General features: G+C 37.7%; 1 protein-coding gene and 1 long non-coding RNA gene across 34 annotated transcripts in view; one reads left to right on the forward strand and one right to left on the reverse strand.

Moving 5' to 3' along the window:
* The window catches only part of ESRRG (estrogen related receptor gamma), a 607,874-nt gene that overhangs the window by 46,421 nt on the left and 541,808 nt on the right, over positions 1 to 19,645 (reverse strand). For all 33 annotated transcript variants that reach the window (XM_070501486.1, XM_070501489.1, XM_070501488.1 and 30 more), the window contains 2 exons: positions 18,462 to 18,572; positions 14,698 to 14,859 (listed from right to left, as the gene is read on the reverse strand). In XM_070501486.1, the coding sequence (XP_070357587.1) occupies positions 14,698 to 14,859; positions 18,462 to 18,572 (273 nt within the window). The remainder of the gene's footprint in view (positions 1 to 14,697; positions 14,860 to 18,461; positions 18,573 to 19,645) is intronic.
* Positions 11,976 to 18,173, forward strand: LOC139042553 (uncharacterized). Its single transcript, XR_011499397.1, has 3 exons — positions 11,976 to 12,602; positions 14,689 to 16,633; positions 17,456 to 18,173. It is a non-coding gene; the product is annotated as an uncharacterized lncRNA (long non-coding RNA).

The raw sequence follows: 19,645 nt of genomic DNA on the forward strand, positions 1-19,645 counted from the left end.
TGCAAATAAATGAATGAGTGAATAAATAAATAAATGGGCAATTGTCACAGTTCACTGGAAGATATTGAGTTGCCAAGCAAGCATAATTAGGGAAAAAGACATTCAGATCAGATATTCCATCCAAACAACTCCATTTCTGATCCTTTGAATTATAACTTTTAATAGGTGTCAACATTTCACTATTGTGCCCAAAATTAACACACTCTCTCTTCCCTGGCGGTATCACTGCATACTCGCACATCATCACAGAGAATGGCTTAGGTGAAACGGTGCCCAAACAGAGAAGCTCTAAAAATGCGAAACTTAGAAAAACAAGAAGTTCGTCTTCACTTTTTCCCCAGGGGTAAACTACTCTGTCAAAATAGAGGAGGATGGCATAAATCATCTGAAGAGTTCTTGGTTGTTTTTGTTTCTCTTTATTTTTACATTTGTGAGTTCATTTTCTTTTTAATAGAAAATATCGAAGATTGGAGCTGGCCCCGCCAGCAGTTTCTGACGGGAGGGAGCATGTGTCTCCTGTCACGTTGGCATCTGATAGCGACAGCCGTACGGAAGTCAGTTCAAGTCCTTACATCAAAGTTTGCCTGCCATTGTGGGGACGTTGTTAGAAGTTGAAAAAAAACCAATGTCCATTTGAAGCTCGTCTGTGAACTTTGCATGAACCGCTAGGAATAATGTAGTGTGATGACAAGCCAGTTATACCTTCCACTAAATTTGCTGTCTGGAATGAACTGAAATAGTGTTTGGTTTGTGTAATTACGTCCATCTATCTTTATATTCCAGCGGCATATCGCAAATTGAAAATACTAAAAATTGACTGTTGGTTCTGATATTTAATGATTGCCAAAGACAAGACGATGATTTATTGGTTACTTACCGATGTGACACATTTGCATCTTATTAGACGGAGATTACTATTCCTTAAAATGCGGACGAGGCCTGATCATGTCTGATGGATTGATTTGATTTGCAAATGTAATCAAACTAATAAGAGGGAAAAAATGAGCAATAATGCCTTGTTTTTCAACTGGCAATCACTCCCCTGCCAACAAGGCTGATATCCCTGACTAAGCAGCCTTTACACAGTCTTCCTGTCGCCTCAAATAAACAAAGGGATGCTAAGAGCTTGATAAGAGGATAACAAGCCAAGGAGGCATGCAACATGGAGCCCGCACCTCTGAACTGTGTTGTTGCGGGCAAGAACAAAAGTTAATGTCAGGAGATGCACTGTGACCTTAATAATCTTGAGAAAAGCTATAGCTGTAATCAGCTCGATATTCCCATATTAAGTAAAGGTAAAAGAAAAACCTTTTCTTAAAGTAAAAATACTGCCATCCTCTCTAATGCTGTAAGTAGGCCTCTATTCATAAAAGGACTCCATTTTCCCAGGTAGTTTAACCATTTAAAATCCAACGGTTTCAGAACAACCACATATATATGGCTGGAAAATACCATAAAAACCCTCTCAGGCAGCTGCTGGCCCTCAATTTCGTCCACAAAATATCACTGATATACAGAACACAGGTATGGAGAGTTGTGGAGTGGTAGACTCTGAAATACTGGGCCAGGAGGCACGGTTGACATCTGACTTCGATCACTCTCAAAACATTTCTGCAAGATTCTTGAGCATGTGAGACAGCAAACGAAAACCATGATCCTGAATGAGCTGCCAAGCAATGTTCTCGAAATAAAAATTCAAAAGCTATTTTGATAGTAGATCAACTATGCCTCATAATCATAAAGTAATGACAGAAACAATCTCTTAAAAAACAGCAGCTTTAGGGTAAGGCCCACATATGGTAGGTTCTCAAAATATATATTTTGGTTCAGTGCATGAATGAATAGGTATTAGCTTGCTACAGGTATATATTATACACGGTATTTGTCTTGGGGAATTGAATATTACAAAGTATTTAGGAAAATGTCAAACTGAATTTATAGCACCTATTACCATATTCAGATAACTCAAATATTCTCATAGTTGATGTTTTGAAGATAAGCGCATCACCCACTCTCAGCCCATATAAAATTTATTCATCCATACCCATACAGTATGGTCAGATTCAAATTAAATAATAAATAATTCTATTCTAACTATATAAAATTGCCTTGGAAGCTTCAGTTAAAGTTTCATGGCAAATATAGAGATGTTAAAATTTAAAACCCTCAGTGAGTGTAATGGGTCGGATAACTGACTAGGTTAATTAAACTCCATGGATTACTTGCAAGATAATTTTAACCAAATGTTATATACTGATTTGCCAGAGACATTGTTTGCAAAGATAGCATCAGTGTTTATATAGCAAGTATATTCAGAAATGCTTTATAAATAAGCATTCACATTAATGTACATTCACATTATTTTATCCTTATGTTATCTAGACACTTAGCTATGCAACAAGATTCTCCGTCGTGTAAAATCTTGGCCACTTTGGGCTGTAGGCCATGTTCCAACCTCATGCCTCAGTCAGGGATTTCTCCCTACCATACCCCCCTGCATGAAATAGAAGGATATTAAGCCAGATCTATAGATAAATCAAAGGGTTTGATCTCATAAACTCAGATATTGTACCCATACCCAGGCTATATCAAAGATTAACAAAAGATGGATCTATTGCTTATAATTTGTAGCATACAACTTTTGAAATATACCAAATAATTTTTTATAACACTTTCACTGCTTGTTTATCATAAGGAAATATATTGTCTATATAAATACATTTGTTTGTATATAATGCAATATAATGTGGTATAATATAGAATAGAGATGAAGTTAAGATAACTTGATAAGATTTAATACTATGCATAAGGACGTATATTCTTTTCTGAAAAACTTGTAATGACAATAATAAATATCAATAGTGCCCAACTGAGAGTTAAAAGATCTGAGTTTGGTCTCAACTCTCCCACTGATCAGCCTGTGACTTTCGGTAAGTCATTCAACTTTCCTGGTCTTGAGTGTCTTTATCCACAAGTGAATTCGCAAGGAAAGGCATTTAACATTAAGTGCACACTTACAATTACATGTCAAAGAGTGGATTGGGCACTTTATGTTTACTAGCTCAATGGATTGTCTTAGCAATCTACAGAGTAGACATCATTATCCCTATCTTATACACAAATGAACTGCGTTCATGGCATGTAGAAATATCAGAACTTGAACCAAGGTCTCTAACTCCAAAAATGGTACACTACCCACAATAATATAGTACCTCCTCTTAAAATGCCAAATTCTAGCAAATGATTTCTAAGGTCCATTATGGCTCTATCATCCAAGAATTGATTTTTTGGTGGGTGAAGAGATCTCTCTTTGATATTATTCCATTTATTCAAAAAAGGTGTCACAAAGCTTCCTCTAGGCACGATTCTGAATAAGCAACCATATTTTAAAATTTGGGGGAAAATCTATCATAGAGCACTTTACTTCCAAATAAAAACAATTCACAGAAATAAACCTGAAATGCCTTAAGCAATTATTCCATGTTTTCCCACAAAAGGTTAATCTGAGTAGCGTGCACGGTTGAAGCAAGCTTCGGGAGTGTATTCCTCTTTTAGGTACACAAATCTCTGTTGAAGTCACCCTGCCACTGGGCTCTGCCATGGCACAGAAGAGCACCAGGGTCAGTACAGTTGGACTTTCTTTTTCCTAAAGTGCTGACCACGTCAGGAGGAGTGAGTCTTCCCAGGAACTCCTCAGCCCAGGCCACCATGTGCCCTGGCACAAGCGTACTGACTGGCTGAGGGGTCCAGCACTTCGGGGAATTAATCCTTTCCTAATGTAGGTTAAGCAGGTGTGAAGTCTCTTTCCCAGGGAGAGGAGGGAGCTGCTCTTCAGAGACACCCCTGGAGTTACGGTGTTTAATTGGGCTCTGATGACTCTGAAACTGGATAGGCTGGGCTGCTGACCTGGACATCCAGTCATTCGCTTGCTTAATCTAAAACGCAGTTGAAGACATGGCTCTTTTCTCCTTCTGGATTTTGTAATACTAACAATGTGCATTTAGGATGTAATGCCCATTCTGGCAATGGAAATATAATTTCCTTATTGGAAGCAAAGATATGTGATTAATGGAGACTGGTAAAATTTTGGGATTAACTGCGTTGAATTGACTAGAGCTCTCAGAATTACCAAGGGATGGTATTTATCCCTTATATTTTTCTCTTGAACTAAATTACAATGCACCAGTACTTTTTACTTCATATTCTAATAATATTGAACGGCACCATAAGAGATCCACGTATAAAACGAAAGCTGAACACCCTCTTTTCTTGGAGTTTGGACATTTGTACGTCATTCCTGATTCTCACTGGAAGCAAAAAAAAAAATACCCTGTCAAAAATAAATAAAAATAAAAGTAGTTGATAGCTTCAGAGAAAAAAAAATCATGGTTTTTTTACTCTGGGAAAAAAAGAGGAAAGTTTTCTTCTTAAGAGAAATATCAAGGTATTTATAAACAAATGGAGATGTTAGGTCTGTTTATCATACAGCATAAACTTCTTAGAAAGTGTGGTCAATTAAAATGATTTGGGGGGCTGGCCCGGTGGCCGAGTGGTTAAGTTTGCGCGCTCCGCTGCAGGCGGCCCAGTGTTTCGTTGGTTCGAATCCTGGGCGCGGACATGGCACTGCTCGTCAGACCACGCTGAGGCAGCGTCCCACATGCCACAACTAGAGGAACCCACAACGAAGAATACACAACTATGTACCGGGGGGCTTTGGGGAGAAAAAGGAAAAAATAAAGTCTTTAAAAAAAAAAAAAAAAAAAAAAAAAAAAAAAAAAAAAAAAAAATGATTTGGGCAGGTTAAACAGGTTTTTCTAATTGGATTCTTCTAATTACGAGTCATTGATGAGGGTTGAAAACTGGCTTGAAATGGGGAGGAAGCAGCTTGATTTGAGGAAAACCACGTGCCTATGGGCGCATCTGGCACAGTGTTAAGATATTACCTGACTTGTAAAATGCCACTGATACAGACAGCTTGGGTCAATGTGAACATAGATTTGTTGAAAAGTAAAGGAAAGAGAATCATAAAATATATAGTGAAGGGAGGGCAGGCCCTTGACTATTGTGGACCCCGATTTTGGTGAAGAAGGAAAATTCATACTGAACAGGAAGGAGGTAAATGAACAGCAACTTCCAGCTGTGGATTTCATCTTCCCCTTCTCCTTTTGCTACTCTGATAATCTTTCAACAGAGGTGATGCAACAGTCGATTAGATCACAATATCAAAAAATAGTCCCCGATATTCCTCACACCTTTAATTCCTCCCCAAGTGCCCAGCGTGAGTTCCGTTCAACTCCCTTTCCTCTTTGCTCCATCCACACCAGCACCCTTTCTTTTTACACATCCAATCACACTTTGTATCTTGAACCTGACGGCTCCTTATTCATTGAACCTTGGTCTACAAGGAAGTAGGTTGACTTAGTCCCATAAAGAACACTGCCAAGGCTGACATTCTTGGGAAAAAGGAATACAGAGAAGCAAAGTCACATGGCTTTTCTAGACCAAGGTGCGTGATCCAAAATTATTTCGAATTCTCATTATGGTGATGAAAAAGCTCCATTCTTTACAGCACACACATACACACAACACACACACACACACTACGATGATGCACTAACACTTTCAGGTTGACCGTTCGATTTTGTGTGGGATGACTTGAACATTTCTTTTCCTGCTTTCCCAGCTTTCATAAACTAATTTTGATACATGCAATCCTGGATTATGCAGCTATTTTTTATCTACAAAATATAACGTATGGTACCAGAAATTCTGAGTTCAGCTGAGTAATACCTACACCCTCCTGCAGAAAGAAGACTCAGCAGTCAAATCTTTTTGAAGACATTCCTTCTCTGTGTGTTTAAAAAGTGCTTTTAGATGATGCTGTCTTCTATGGAAAACTGTCTCTCTGATGCTCGAAGTCTCCAGCTGCCACACAATTTATATCTCTTTCCTCTGTTCTTTGTTTTTCAGCCATTTTCCCTGAATGTCAAAGTCAATTTAGTGCATTTCACTTTGCTGAATAAATCAGAGGCGAAATCCTTGCTAAAAGTGAAAATTTGATTTGCTAAAAGGAGCTTAGGGCAACTATTAATCAATATATCCAGAGTGTCAAAGCCAAGGCCAGGATAGACACGCATTCATTTGGAGATTGGCTGAGGCAGATAAAGGGGGACACAGGGGAAAAAGGGCAAGCAGCCCAGAGAAGGGAGGTGGGATTAGGGTTGGAGAGAGGGTCAAAAAGGAGCAAAGGGAGAAGCAAAACATGCCAGCATCCTGTCCTGCTCTTTTCCCTCAAATTCTCCTTTTAGAGGTTGAAAAAGATATTTTAATTAAGCATTTCAAGATATATGGATTATCCTAACTACACCAGCTTTCATATAACAATTTTTTCATGAGACACAAAAGTCTTTCTCTCTTGAACTCATCAAGTAGCCTTGAGAAGAACCTAAAAGTCAGAAGCAACAGCTTCATTAGCAAACAGAATTCCAGAACACCTATCTAGGAGTTGGGCCGCCTCTGTAGGATGTCTGTGTTTTGATCATCCTCAGGTAGATTCCAGGCTATTTCAGGCTTCTGAAAGATCATGGTATCTAATACACTGCATGACTGAAGTCATCCTGTCCCCTTATCATTCTAAAGAGCTTAGCAATTACCAAGCACGTGCGTGAAAATGTTATCATATTTTAGGACACAGTACTTATAGAAATCTTCAACACCCGGGAATGTAACGTTATTTTCAAAAATGTTGGGTAATCTTTATGTAAGTTGACTCAAAAGCTCTGATTTTGATCTTTTCAAAAGGCAGTTCCAACCATGCCACTCAGTTCAAAATTTTAATGGCTCCTCATTTGCCTTGAGTGTAAAGTGTTATTTCCTTAGCATGAAATTGAAGGTTTTTCGTGATGAGGCCTTCGCCATACCTTCTCCCCACGCTGTTCCTTCCATGCTTCTATGAGACTCGGTGTGGGAGCACTATCCCAGCCCTCACCACTGGGTTACAGATGTCAATTTGTCTTTCTGAGTCACCGGCTACACTGGAAGGGTCTTTAAAGCAGAACCCGTGCTGTATGCATGTGTGTGTCCTTCGTGCACAGTGCCTGACACAGAGCTCATGAAACGCTTATGCAAGGAAGGAAGGAAGGGAGGAAGGAACAGGAGAAGAGAAGCAGGGAGGAAGAAACTGACTCAATGCTAAGTGGTGAAGCTAATATTTTGGATATTTGCTATGCTTGGAAGTCACTCAACTCACTTCTGCTCCAGTTTACCTATAACTCTCAATCAAATTCAATGCCCAGTGAATCTGAACAGAGTCGGGGAGGGGGGGCATCTTACTTTAGCCACCAATCATTTAAGGACTTTTCCACCTATTCAGATGAACAGCTAAACAGACATTCTGTGTTTCATTAAAATTTGTGATCAGGGATCTCTAGGGTAGACTACCATCCAAACGCCTGGATTTTTACCGATTTGAAGATGTGTCATGCATTTCCTTTCTGATTCATCCTTTTTTCCTTTGATCTTTCATTTTGTAAATGTATAGACAAAATTTAAAGATAGGTAAAATATGCTCCCCATTCGCCAAGACTTGTTATGAGAGGCGGGTGGGTAATGTGGAACAAATGACAAAGAACATGAGGAAGTACACAAGGAGTGGGAAGAAAGGCATAATGAAGCTACTGGTAAAAAGTCATTTAAATTAAATATTCTATGGGTGTGAGTAACATTATTAACAGTGTGGGTCAAACTTCCTGACTCTCAGGTTGGCTCATCTATAAAGCAGGGATAACAAGAATAAAACCTACCTACACAATTGTTGTGGACATCCAATAAAAGTTTGTGAAAGTGCTTCATAAACAATAAAGAACTATACAGATCTTAGTTATTTTTGTCTTTAAAGCTTGATCCCATGAAAAAGGAGATTATCACACATATAGGCACAATATATGCATATACATTTATGTAGACATAGACACATGATTCATGGTAGAGATATGTCATAAATCTCTCTTTTATATTTCCTTTTATATTTCTATAAAATATCTTTTATATTTCCCATAGTACCAAACACACTGTTAGGTACAGACCAGACACTCAAATACTGACATTATATGCATGATTGCTATGAAATTATGATTTCTCTTTGATCAGATGTATACAATGGCATGGCCATGTATGGATGGCAAATATATTTTGGGGGCAGCTTGTAATTGAGCAGAAGTAATGCTGGAAGAGAGGTCACGCGAGCACAGGTAATTCAACATGGTGACAGAACATGGAGCATTAGGTCACAAACAGTGGCACTGAATGGTGAGGATGGGTCTCTGGGAGCATCTTTAACAATATTTGGGGTGTCTCTTGAAACTGGGTCTCTGTCTGGGAAACCTTGTAACTTGTCTGTTGGTCTGTTCTTTTTCATTTCTAGCAAGGGTAGCTGTGGAAAATGAAGAAGTCTTTAGGAGATATTTCAGATTATTTTTTTCCACAACATATCCTATATTTTCATGTCACAGTTGTGACTTCAGAAACTGATAAGCATTCAGTTATTCTAGGTTTGGCCAAGGAGGACAGACTACATTATTTAGATACTAATGATCCTGCCCACCTAGCACAGAACCATGATAATGTCCATACAATGATCCTCCTGATTACATAAGCTCCCCACCCTCCACTTGCTATTGAAACTGGTATTTATTCTGAATATTTTTTAAAACCGCTTTTATGAATACTAACTTTTTGGTCACTTCATTTTAATTGCAAGAAAATGGCAAATATATGTGCAGTTTCTTAGAAACTAAAATGAACATTGAATCTTTTACGTTTAGGTCATGCTTTATAATTTGCAAATTAATTATACATATGTGTATAACTTGCATGTATATTTTCTTCCTCATTTGATTTTCACAATGTAAGTAATGGCTAGAGCAATTAAATAACTTAAAAAAATTACTCAACTACCACTCAGGTTTTCTGATTTTACTTTCAGAATCATTCTAACCTTATATACCACAACTCCGGGTACACAGGTATACAACTACCAGCTACAGTAAATTTAACCTGCAGGGGGCCTGCCTCATGGCCCAGTGGTTTGCGTGCTCCGATTCTGAGGCCCTGGGTTTCACTGGTTTGGATCCTGGGCCAGGACGTGACACCACTCATTGGGTCATGTTGAGGTGGCGTCCCACATGCCACAACTAGAAGGACCCACAACTAAAATATACAACTATGTACTGGGGGGATTTGGAGAGAAAAAGCAAAAAAAAAAATTTAACCTCCAAATATTTGGTAAATGCATATATTTATTGTTTAAATAGTATTATTAAGTGACATTTTTTCCACTTAACTAAAAGACTCAACTACTTCATAGCTCTGAAATCATTATGTTACACACACAAAAGAAAAACTAATCCTGAGAAAAGAAGCTATGATCACTTTCATTCATTCATAGCAAAGTAGAAATTACAACTACATGTAGATTCAGTTATGGGATGGGGTGGAGGGTAGAGCCTCAGAGTCAGTTAACAGTTTTGTGCTATGCATATATAAATATTTTTTGTGTATGTGTGAGGAAGATTGGCCCTGAGCTAACATCTGTAGCCATTCTTCCTCTTTTTGTTTGAGGAAGAGTGGCCCTGAGCTAACATCTGTGCCCATCTTCCTCTACTTTGTATGTTGGACGCCACCACAGCATGGCTTGATGAGTGGTGTGTAGGTCTGCACCCGGGATCTGAACCGGTGAACCCCAGGCTGCCGAAGTGTAGTGTGTGAATCCAACCACTACGGCAGTGGGCTGGTCCCATACATATTTTTTAATCAACTAATCAATAAAACATTTTTCAAGTGTCAATGATAGAGATCTGAAACAGAGTATTAGGTGCTACTTACATGTGATATAACTATTATACATGATATGCTATTTACATATGATATAACTCTCTCTTAGTCAACCATGCCCTGTTTCTTGAACATCAAACCATAATCACACAGAAATACACATGGAAACATACTTTGTGTTACAAAATGGAAACATATTCTTACAGTAATTATTCCCACCACTTTTCTGTGTGCTTTAGCACATATTGTAATGACTTAATGGGGCTACCAGTTTAAGATGAGTAATGGGCATGTAAAAGATGAAACCTCTACAACTTTGGTTGGGGGATGATATAATCTTAAAAATTGATCTCTACATAAAATGCATTCAAACAACAAATATATCTTTAAACAGTATCACTAGCAATAAATGTTCAAAATATGCTTTAGCATTCTCCCACAAAATTTGTATCCTAACGTAGAAAATACTTTATCCATGTTCTTTAGAGATTTGTCATTTCTAGAAAAGTCTATACTTCTGTTGGGAAAAATATGAAGAGCCAACTCATTGAGCAATTTTTGATATATTGTTCTAACTGAATGTTTTTGCAAAAAAACGTTTTTGCATAAATGGAAAATAATGATTTCCACACTTTAGATTTCTGTTTCTAACGTGAATAACTATACATAACGATTGCTTCATCACATTACCTTCCTAGCGTGGTTTTCTTTTAGAGCTTAATATTTCCTGCCTTCACTCGTATGAAGAAAAATTATAGTTTTTTTTCCTGCTAGATGTTATTACAATAGACATGATTTTAGAAATGTGACTGATAGGCCCCAAACTTGAGCAGAGTATTCCTTCCTTAGTAGGTAATTGTTTAATTTCTCACATTAAAAATAAACAAGTCTACCCGAAAAGTTGCCACATTTAATAAAGGAAAAAAATTTCTAAAATGCATCCATCCCCTTAATTGTCCAAATACCTTTCTATTCTTTTAAAATAAACTGTCTGGCGAGATCCATAAATATATTTAAGCCACTTATATAGGTCAGCTAATATGGGTTACGCTTTTTTAAGCACCATCTGACTAAGCACCTTCTTGCATTTTGCTAAGAAAGTTACAGTACATAATAATATTTTAATCAACCGCAAAGAACAATAACAGATCTGACGGCTGGGCTGATAATCGTCTTATCACACCGGGTGAAACCTAGCTCTAATATTTGACGCAGCCTCCATGACTTGGCAGCCCATTCTAAAAAAGGCCAACAATGGAGAGAGAATGAAGTGGAGTGTGCAGCACCTCCGTATCTACATAAAAGAGATTAGAGGCGACAGCGTTCCATTCTACAGCTCAATCATATTGTGTTAGCATGCGCTTATCCGAGCGCGGACGAAATTGAAAGAGAAATAAAAAAGACTCAGGCAGATAGGAACCAGAAAAGCGAGGCATGAGCAATTTCCAAGGATATAAAAGGATGCTAATGGCGGGGCCCTGTCATTCTTAAAAAGGGCTATTAGGGCACCATCATCTGTTCTTGTGCCCTCATGCTCCTCCAAGTAAAGTCAAGCTTTTTCTAAAGACCTCGTGATCTTTTCTCTTCTATAGATAAAGTCTGGTCATGTTTCATAACAACACACTTTTCCATTTATATGATTTATTTAAGTCAGTCAACTAATTCTATTTACTGATAAAAGAAACCCCACTCCATATGTATTTTTCTTCAATATTTCCTTTTGTTGAATTCTTTACTTTTTTATGTAGCGAAAGCAAGGATACAAGAGTACATTCTCAGCAGTGCAGAAAGACCACCGATCTTATCTTAGAGGTTAAATTTAATTTTAAAAAGGTATGTGTGTCTTTCTGTGTGTGTCTGTGTGTGTGATTATACAAACTGAGAATAGCATACAGAGAGCAAAGATGGAAATTGTATTACATTAAAAAAAAGATTTCACTTTAATTTCACCATAATGGTTACTAAAACAGAGTTTTCAAGTTAAGACTAAGACAAGTAAAATTTCAATTCTGATTTGCCTTTCATTCCAGCTCTAACCCCCGTTATCAGGACTGGGTCCTGTTATCAAGAACACGATTTTACTTTTACCAAGGCAGAAATGTGACTTTTATCTTTATATTCTCTTTGTCTTTACCCTCCCAGCCCAGACTCCACATTGCTGCTGTGCCCAAGCCCCCTGAGCCCAGGTATACCAGCAATGTGATGCAGAGCATCCTCTCTCATCTCAAAACACTGGATGGCACACTTACTGTTCAAAAGTTAAAAAGAATTTCATTTAATTCTTGTTTTGCTAATCCCTTTCTGAAAAGCCAAGACACTCCTTGCAATCATTTAAAACACCCTCAGGGTATCACAAAAACCAGAGCTATGAGTCATCACTCCACAGTGACCTCCTCTGGCATTTGCCATGGAGGGAGAGAATAACGTCAGTCTCCGCCAATTCTAAGCCTCAGCTTAAGACGGAACACATAATCGTATAGTAATTGTTTCCACCACTGGAAATGCAGTTACTCATAGTTATTTAAAGTTACTGTCTTCACAAAAGTCACTAGAGCCCCTTTACTGTGACAGGTTCTTTTGCAAGCTGACATTTCTACTTAGAAGCACAACTGGACCCACAAATTTATCACTGACTTTTCTTTACTAGCGAACGTTGGAAAGGAGTTGTGGAGTTTTCTCCGTCCTTATTATGGAATGTCTGCACCATATCAAAATATTGGCTTAACAGATCCCTTCATTCAGGAAGAACTTGGGTAGAGTTCTCTGAAAGAGTGAGTAGTTTGGAGTCATAGTGACATAGCTTTTCATGCTGTTGTTATTAATAACAATAACTATCATCATCATTATTTTGAAATGGCTCTTTCAAGTGCAATCAACTGGGACACTAAAATATCCTAATTCTACCCCAGGAAGCAATGCTAAATATATGCTTTGAAAGCACTGGATACATTTGTGAACTTGTGCTAGTGTTTTCACCTCCCTCTGCCTCAAATCTCCCTAACTTTGAATTAAGGATAATAATATCTCATTCTTGGCTTAGAACAATCGTTCTCAATTGGGGTGGAGGGGGGCGCGATTTTGCTCCTCAGGGGACATCTGGTCATGTCTACAGACATTTTTGTCACAACTCAAGGGTGCTGGTGGGTTGAAGCGAAGGATGCTGCTATATATCCTAGCATGAACAGGACAGCCCCCCACAACAAAGGATGATCTAGTTCCAAATACCAATAGTGTCAAGGCTAAGAAACCTGGGTTAGAATAACAATATTTCAAATGTGTGAGTATATATGTATATGTGCGCATGTGTGGGTGTACACATATACATTATGCACATGAGTGTATATATAATGATAAAATACATGAATATAAATGATATAATATATATTGATTGTCTAAAATAGTACCTCCAAACACCTCAACAAATGTTAGCTTTGTCTCATTCTGCTCTAAAACCCTTCATAACACTTCCTTTCCAAATAAATGTTCATATATTGTGCAAGCAAATTCTGGCTGTTCCCATTGCCACAATTCTCAAACGTCTTAACATCTTTTAGCATATCCTATTGTGCTGTTTTTGCTTTTTCTGAAAGTTATCTAGCTGTGACTACAACCCAAATGCAATATCAACTATCCACCTGATCAAATTCTCATCCTTCTTTTACACGCAGTAGCCCTTGTGTAGCTATCTTCTACAGAACACACTCAAGCTCACCTATTTAACGAGTTTTGACTTAATTTGGGGTGCTTTATTAGCAAACAGTGTAAGACAAAGTAGCTGGTATAATACAGAGTGATGTTTAAATTAGTTTACAATTTGCTTGGCCTCATCTAGAACTGCGCCGAACCAAGCCATTCAGAAATGTCAGCTGTGTTCCTAACCACTGTAACAAATTGTCGCCTGCACCCTGCACACCTAATGACTTCAAATTAGCTTCACTGCGATATCGCCTGACAGTTCGTTACGACTGTTAGCAACATGGCTGGCGTATCATGACCAATAAATTGGTTTCAGTGTGGGCTGGGAAAGAGGCTTCCATCAATTTGATTAAAGAAATTACTGTAGCATTCAAAGCATAAAGACAAACTAGTTTAAGGAGACAGAAATAAGTTAACTGTACCAGAAAAACATTGCTCATCTCTCCAAAACTTGTTTATAAACCATTTAAAGATCAAAGTTCAAGCAAACACACAAAAAAATCATTCAATTACTAAAATTCTCAAAACTTGTGATTGGGTATGTGTTTATTGGTATCACAGGATGGGCCAAGAAAAAAAAGTGATAGGAGATTTAAAAATACTACTTTAAGTTACCAAAGGAGAAAATTTATGATGTTAATTTAACATTTATCTTCATAACTTATGTGTAAATTTATGATAAATATCAAATTGTAAACCAAAGCAAAGCTTGTGCATATGAACAGCAATTCAGTATAAATAGCCACCAGGAGCAACAAAATGAATGAATCTTAAAAGGAAAAGAGGTACATTAGATTATTACTGGCAAAAAGATTTTTTAAAGTGAAAAGAAAAGTAGAAGTATTTTCTTAGGGGAAAGCTCAGAATTTTGAACATTTAAAAGAAATGTTTTTAAAAGTTCTATTCTCTTTATCTTATGTTGGCAATAGTACTTTCACATAAGAAAAAATAATGAACAAGAGTTCAAGATGGTACAGACATAAAAAGGTTTATGATTCTATTAGGATTAGAAAAGCTCTAAATGAAGTAAGATATAAACAAATGTAAAGGTTCAAAAAAATCCTAATGAGGAGATTTTGAATTTGCCTAAATCTACACCTACAACCTAGGGAATTAATTGCAACCTTTTCTTTTCTTTTTCATTTTTTTTTTTCTTTTCAGAAAATGTACCTGGAATATGCTTCGCCCATCCAATGATAACCACCAACTCTCGGTCGGCCAGGTCGCACAGTGTAGTGAGGGCTTTGATGTCACTGTCTGGGACGGTAGGGTCAGGCATGGCATAGATCTTCTCCGGTTCAGCCACCAACAAATGTGAGACGATCTTGTTATCTGCAGGATGAGACCAGAGCACTACAGAATCACTAGTAGCATCACCCCTCTTTCACAAACCCTAAAGGATGTTGCATTTTGAAAAATAATTCAAATCACCTGCGATAAACCCAAGCTATTCTGTTTACGGATCAATTTATGTATATTAAACAGTGTTCGGGAAAATGCATAGCGAGAAAGAAGCCGCTGCATTTGTAATGGAATGTATCCCTTTCTTCTTCTTCTTTGCTCTACCTGCCTTGGCTGGAATGAAGCATCTGTCCTGTAATGAAATTTTTTATAGCAGACAGATAAGAGAAGTTAGATGCTTTCTGGGTTTCCTCTTTGATTCTTAAGTGGGATTTGGGGAAGCAGATTAAATAGTATACAACAGCTTTAAAATAAAAATCCACAGTAAACCATTGAAATATAGAATATAACGTGGGAGGCAAAGAATTACTAATGCCTACAGTCGTAATGGCCATGAAAGTCGTTAATTGTCTTAATTCCTTTAAAGAAGGGCAAAGGTCAGAGCCCTTCTGCCTGGGTGAATTGCTGGCTATATAACTCTATCTCTGTGGGATGCATTAAATAGGAATTTCTTTCCTTTCTCCCCCTCCTCACACACCCAGCCAATCTTCCAAATATAGCCACTATCAGCTTCCAGAAAAATACTCCTACTTAAATGTTACAGTATTTTGTCTTCAGAGTGTCTAATTCTTTAATCCTCTCTTTTGATCTGCTGTCTTTAGTTCATTCTCTGGTTCAGATTTATCTGTCTGAAATTTGTGATATATGTGTTTAAAATCCTTCATAAAATAAACACTAGAGACAAATGGAAAGCTTCATATCAAATGTGTTTTATGGCTCGGGGCATGTGCCAGTTTATGGAGGGGGTTGTAAAGCCTCGCCAATGGAATGATTTTTCTTGTTGGCCCTGTTTTCCATTTCTGTGTGTAGCTTTAGATTTTATACTTTCTTCGAAGTGAGGAGACGCAAATGGGTAAGAATAAACCCAAACATTTCAATGTTCTATGTACTGTTACTCTAGAAAACTAGGGCATTAAATGGGATTTTTGTGGGGAAAGGCAAAGTTTTCTCTTCGTTTAGTGGATCATTTTTCTTTCACCGTGAGTTTTTAACTTTTTAACCCAAAATACACTTTAGAATTGAAAACAGCATTTTTTTAGCCTCCTTTAACGAAACAACAAGCAGGCTTATCCATGTCATAATTAGCAATTTTTCTGACATATTTTAAAATTTTATTATTATGGCTGCCATATGAATTATATTTATTGCAAATAAGCAACAGATAAACATTCACTGGCAGCAATACTCAATTATCATCAAATTAAAAGTGCAGATTTGGGAGGAGATATTCCCAAATATGATATTTTCTAGAGAAAAAATTTAAAATTAAAAAAATTTAAATTTAAAGATTCTTTTTTAATTTGCAGGATCTGCAAAGAATGACATTTCTTTCTTGCAGATGCTATAGAAACAACACCCTGTATTTTTAGTTACGCTTGGAAAAGTTTCAACTTCCATTGCTCTGACAATGTAACAAAACCTGTCAGCAGCCACTAGATGCGCAGGATTAGAAGAAAATGCAATAATAAAGGGTGCAAACATGTAACCGAAGGAAAGCTTGATTCCAGTTCTTCTAGGTCAAGGAAAATGGTACCTGTTTTCCTCAAGTCAATGGATACCTGACTGGAGGGGTCAGAGAAATTTGGTTGAAGCTGAGGAATTCCCATCATTCAGAAAATGGAATTGCCGGCAGCACTGTTTCTAGGTAAATCTTATTTAATGTTTCCCTAATTAGAATCAATAGGACCCAATTTTCATTCTTGGGCTTTTGTAATACACAAACAATCAGTCAGGGCCTAGAAATCTCAGCAAAGCCTGTGGACCGTCTCTCGACACTTATCTGACAGGATCTGAAAATTAAGTTTTATAAATGTTTGTTACAGAAACACACTAATTGGATGGACTAAAGAAAATTAACACAGAGGCCTTGAGATAATGAGTAATGATTTATTAGGAGTCCTCTTTATCTCAGACAAATGGAGCTCACTGAAATTGCTGTAATCTTCTTAAAGGTACTTGACAAGCCACTTCCCAATTTCTCAGGTTTACGCAGAAAACCATAGATGTTCCTCATTCATGTGGGCTTACAAATGGGCTGGTGCTCATTTTTCTCTCAGTGGAGGAAATTATCAATGGTTTCAGTCAACGTTTGTATAAAACGAATGAGAAATAGGCAGTCTGTGCATTACTGAATCCAGGAAAACTAACCCTCTAATGAAATTAAGCATTAGTGTTTATTGCATTTTATTGTATTATCAGAAAGTTTCTTATAATAATGTGCAAAATCTGCTTAATGTAGTCCCAGATTCCATCTGCAGAAGCCAAACAGCTTATGCAGGCTGAGGAGAAGATGCCAGATTGGACAATTGACGGCATAATCAACATAATGTTTTTTGGAAAGGCAAAAGGAAACCATGCCATATGTTCGCCTAAGCTTTAATTTTATGTAAAACTGGTTGTTTTCCCTTTGACATAGCGAAAGTGTCCTTTCGTTTACAGTTCAGGGTCTGTTTTATTTATTTCACAGATCCCCATATGCTCACATGTATGATGCACAGCAGCGACCCCTCCTGGAGAATCTGAATTAGAAGAGGACACTTTCTGTCTTCCCTTGAAAGCAGATCAAAAATTACCCGCTCTTTTCTAGAACTGCTTTAGATGCAGCTTCCTCTGATGAGCGCTCGTTGTGTCTTCTGAGACAAAGACAGATAAATGTAAGAGTTTCACCAAAGCACTTCTCAGCGCCGAATACGAACTCTGTGTAAACATCCTAAAAGGCTAGCTCTGTTGTATTATAGCTACAAAACGATTTTTCAGAAAATGGGGTACAGTTATTGCCTCAATCCATATTTCAGCTCTTTTTAGTTAATGACAAAGAGAATGGGGCTTGCATTTGAGCAATGTACCCGTCATCCTTTCAAACTGCAACCTGGCGTTATAAAACCATGGGCTCTTTAGAAACAATTCGTAATGCCCATAAGGGCATCTGAGATGGAACCACCAACCTATGCTTGTTATTAGGAAGGCCCATTCTTGTTTTAATCTATTGCTAGCTAGTGTGTTAACCTTCTATAGCTCCAAATTAATGAGGCTCCTAATGTATTTTCATTGGGAGGTTGAGCAGTCAAACTCATTTAGTTCGTGAAAACTACAAAAATCACCTTCTTGTGAAATCTGAAACTAACAGCTCCAATGAACTAATGATCGCAGTATGATCCATTTTATGTACCTCTGAAAATAAAGATAACCAGTAAATGTAAAATTCGCACTATATAAGCTATGCTTTAATATGCTTATGCTTCCACAAAATGACTAGGTGAAAAAAGGTAGGGGGAAGAAAATCATAGAAAAAAAGATAATTAGCTGAGTTGTCATCGCTCCTCAAAGGCAATCCTTGGGAAAAGAGCCATGTCCCCCCATTAAAGACAAATCTCCTTGGAGTTAATAGAGATGGGCACGCCAAAACTGATAGACATAGAGCCAACTGGGAGGATTTTGTGTGCTGGAAAGCCAGACACGTCTGCTGTACTTACATGGCTTTTTGGCTGGCTGAACCAGCTGCGGGTTCAGGTATGGGCTGTTCTCCGCATCTATTCTGCGCTTGTACTTCTGCCGACCTCCACGTACTCTGTCAAGACGCACGCCTGCGGGCAAAGACAGGCACTGGCTTACTGTTGAGGTAGCTATCTTTTTGAGACCAATTAAATACACAGAGAGTATCACCCATGAGTGCTATGGAGACAGATAGTAGAACGCAGAATGGTCTAAGGGTATTAGAGGAGTGTAAAAAAGTGGTAGTTAAACAAAGATTACCAAGGGTTGGAAAACAAATCTGACAGAGGATAACAAACCCAAAAGATAATTTATGCAAGGCCATCAAAGTCATATTTATACATCAAAGAAAAGGCACATTTCCATGTGAATTAACACAAAAAATTATTATTTGGTCTTAGTGTAGTGTCTCAAATTAAAGACAACAGTAATTTGTATCCTTTTTATCAATCATCCTTGAAAGCTCATTGTGTAGGATCAAGTAGACCAGCAGACCCAGAAAACTATGGAAGCCCCGCTGGTCTACCAGAGGACTCTGTGGACCTGTGGAACTGAATTGAATTGAGAGCACCTACACGCTGTGGAGAGCCAGAATTATGCTACGCAAGATAAGATGAAAGGATGGCTCCATATTATGTCAACAAATCTCAGAAGGAGAATGTTATTTACACTTTGACACATATTTGTATTTTCTTTCAAATGAGAGAAAACCGACAACAGGTTTGAATTGAACACAAGATAGAAAGAGGAACTTCCTGAGAGAAATCAGAAGGCTAGGATGTTGAAGGAGGGCTGTGTTGGTTGGTAGAGCAGAGCTAGAGGGCGAAGCTAGAAGTAGGTGAGAGTAGACAGGCATTTAGGAAAACTTTTACCCAAAGAGTGATGGGTTGGGTCAATAATCAGGGAGTTTTTGCTGGCAGTAGATTTAAAGGATGAAGGAAAGAGACAAAAGGGAAAGAAAGGGCTTAAAAATAAAGAAACGTTTCATTTCTATGGGGGAGTGGTGGGTAAGAGCTTGTTAGTAATCTGGTTTCCAGTCTGTAATTTTGTTTAGGTTTAGGACAGGATCATATAAATCTTTATCAAATAAAGAGAAGATTACTTGGGAGTAAAACGAGGTGAGAGACTCTTTTTGTGGTATTAGGTTCTACCTTAATTGATAAAA

This window comes from Equus asinus, chromosome 30 (assembly GCF_041296235.1).
Source record: "Equus asinus isolate D_3611 breed Donkey chromosome 30, EquAss-T2T_v2, whole genome shotgun sequence".
Taxonomy (NCBI): domain Eukaryota; kingdom Metazoa; phylum Chordata; class Mammalia; order Perissodactyla; family Equidae; genus Equus; species Equus asinus.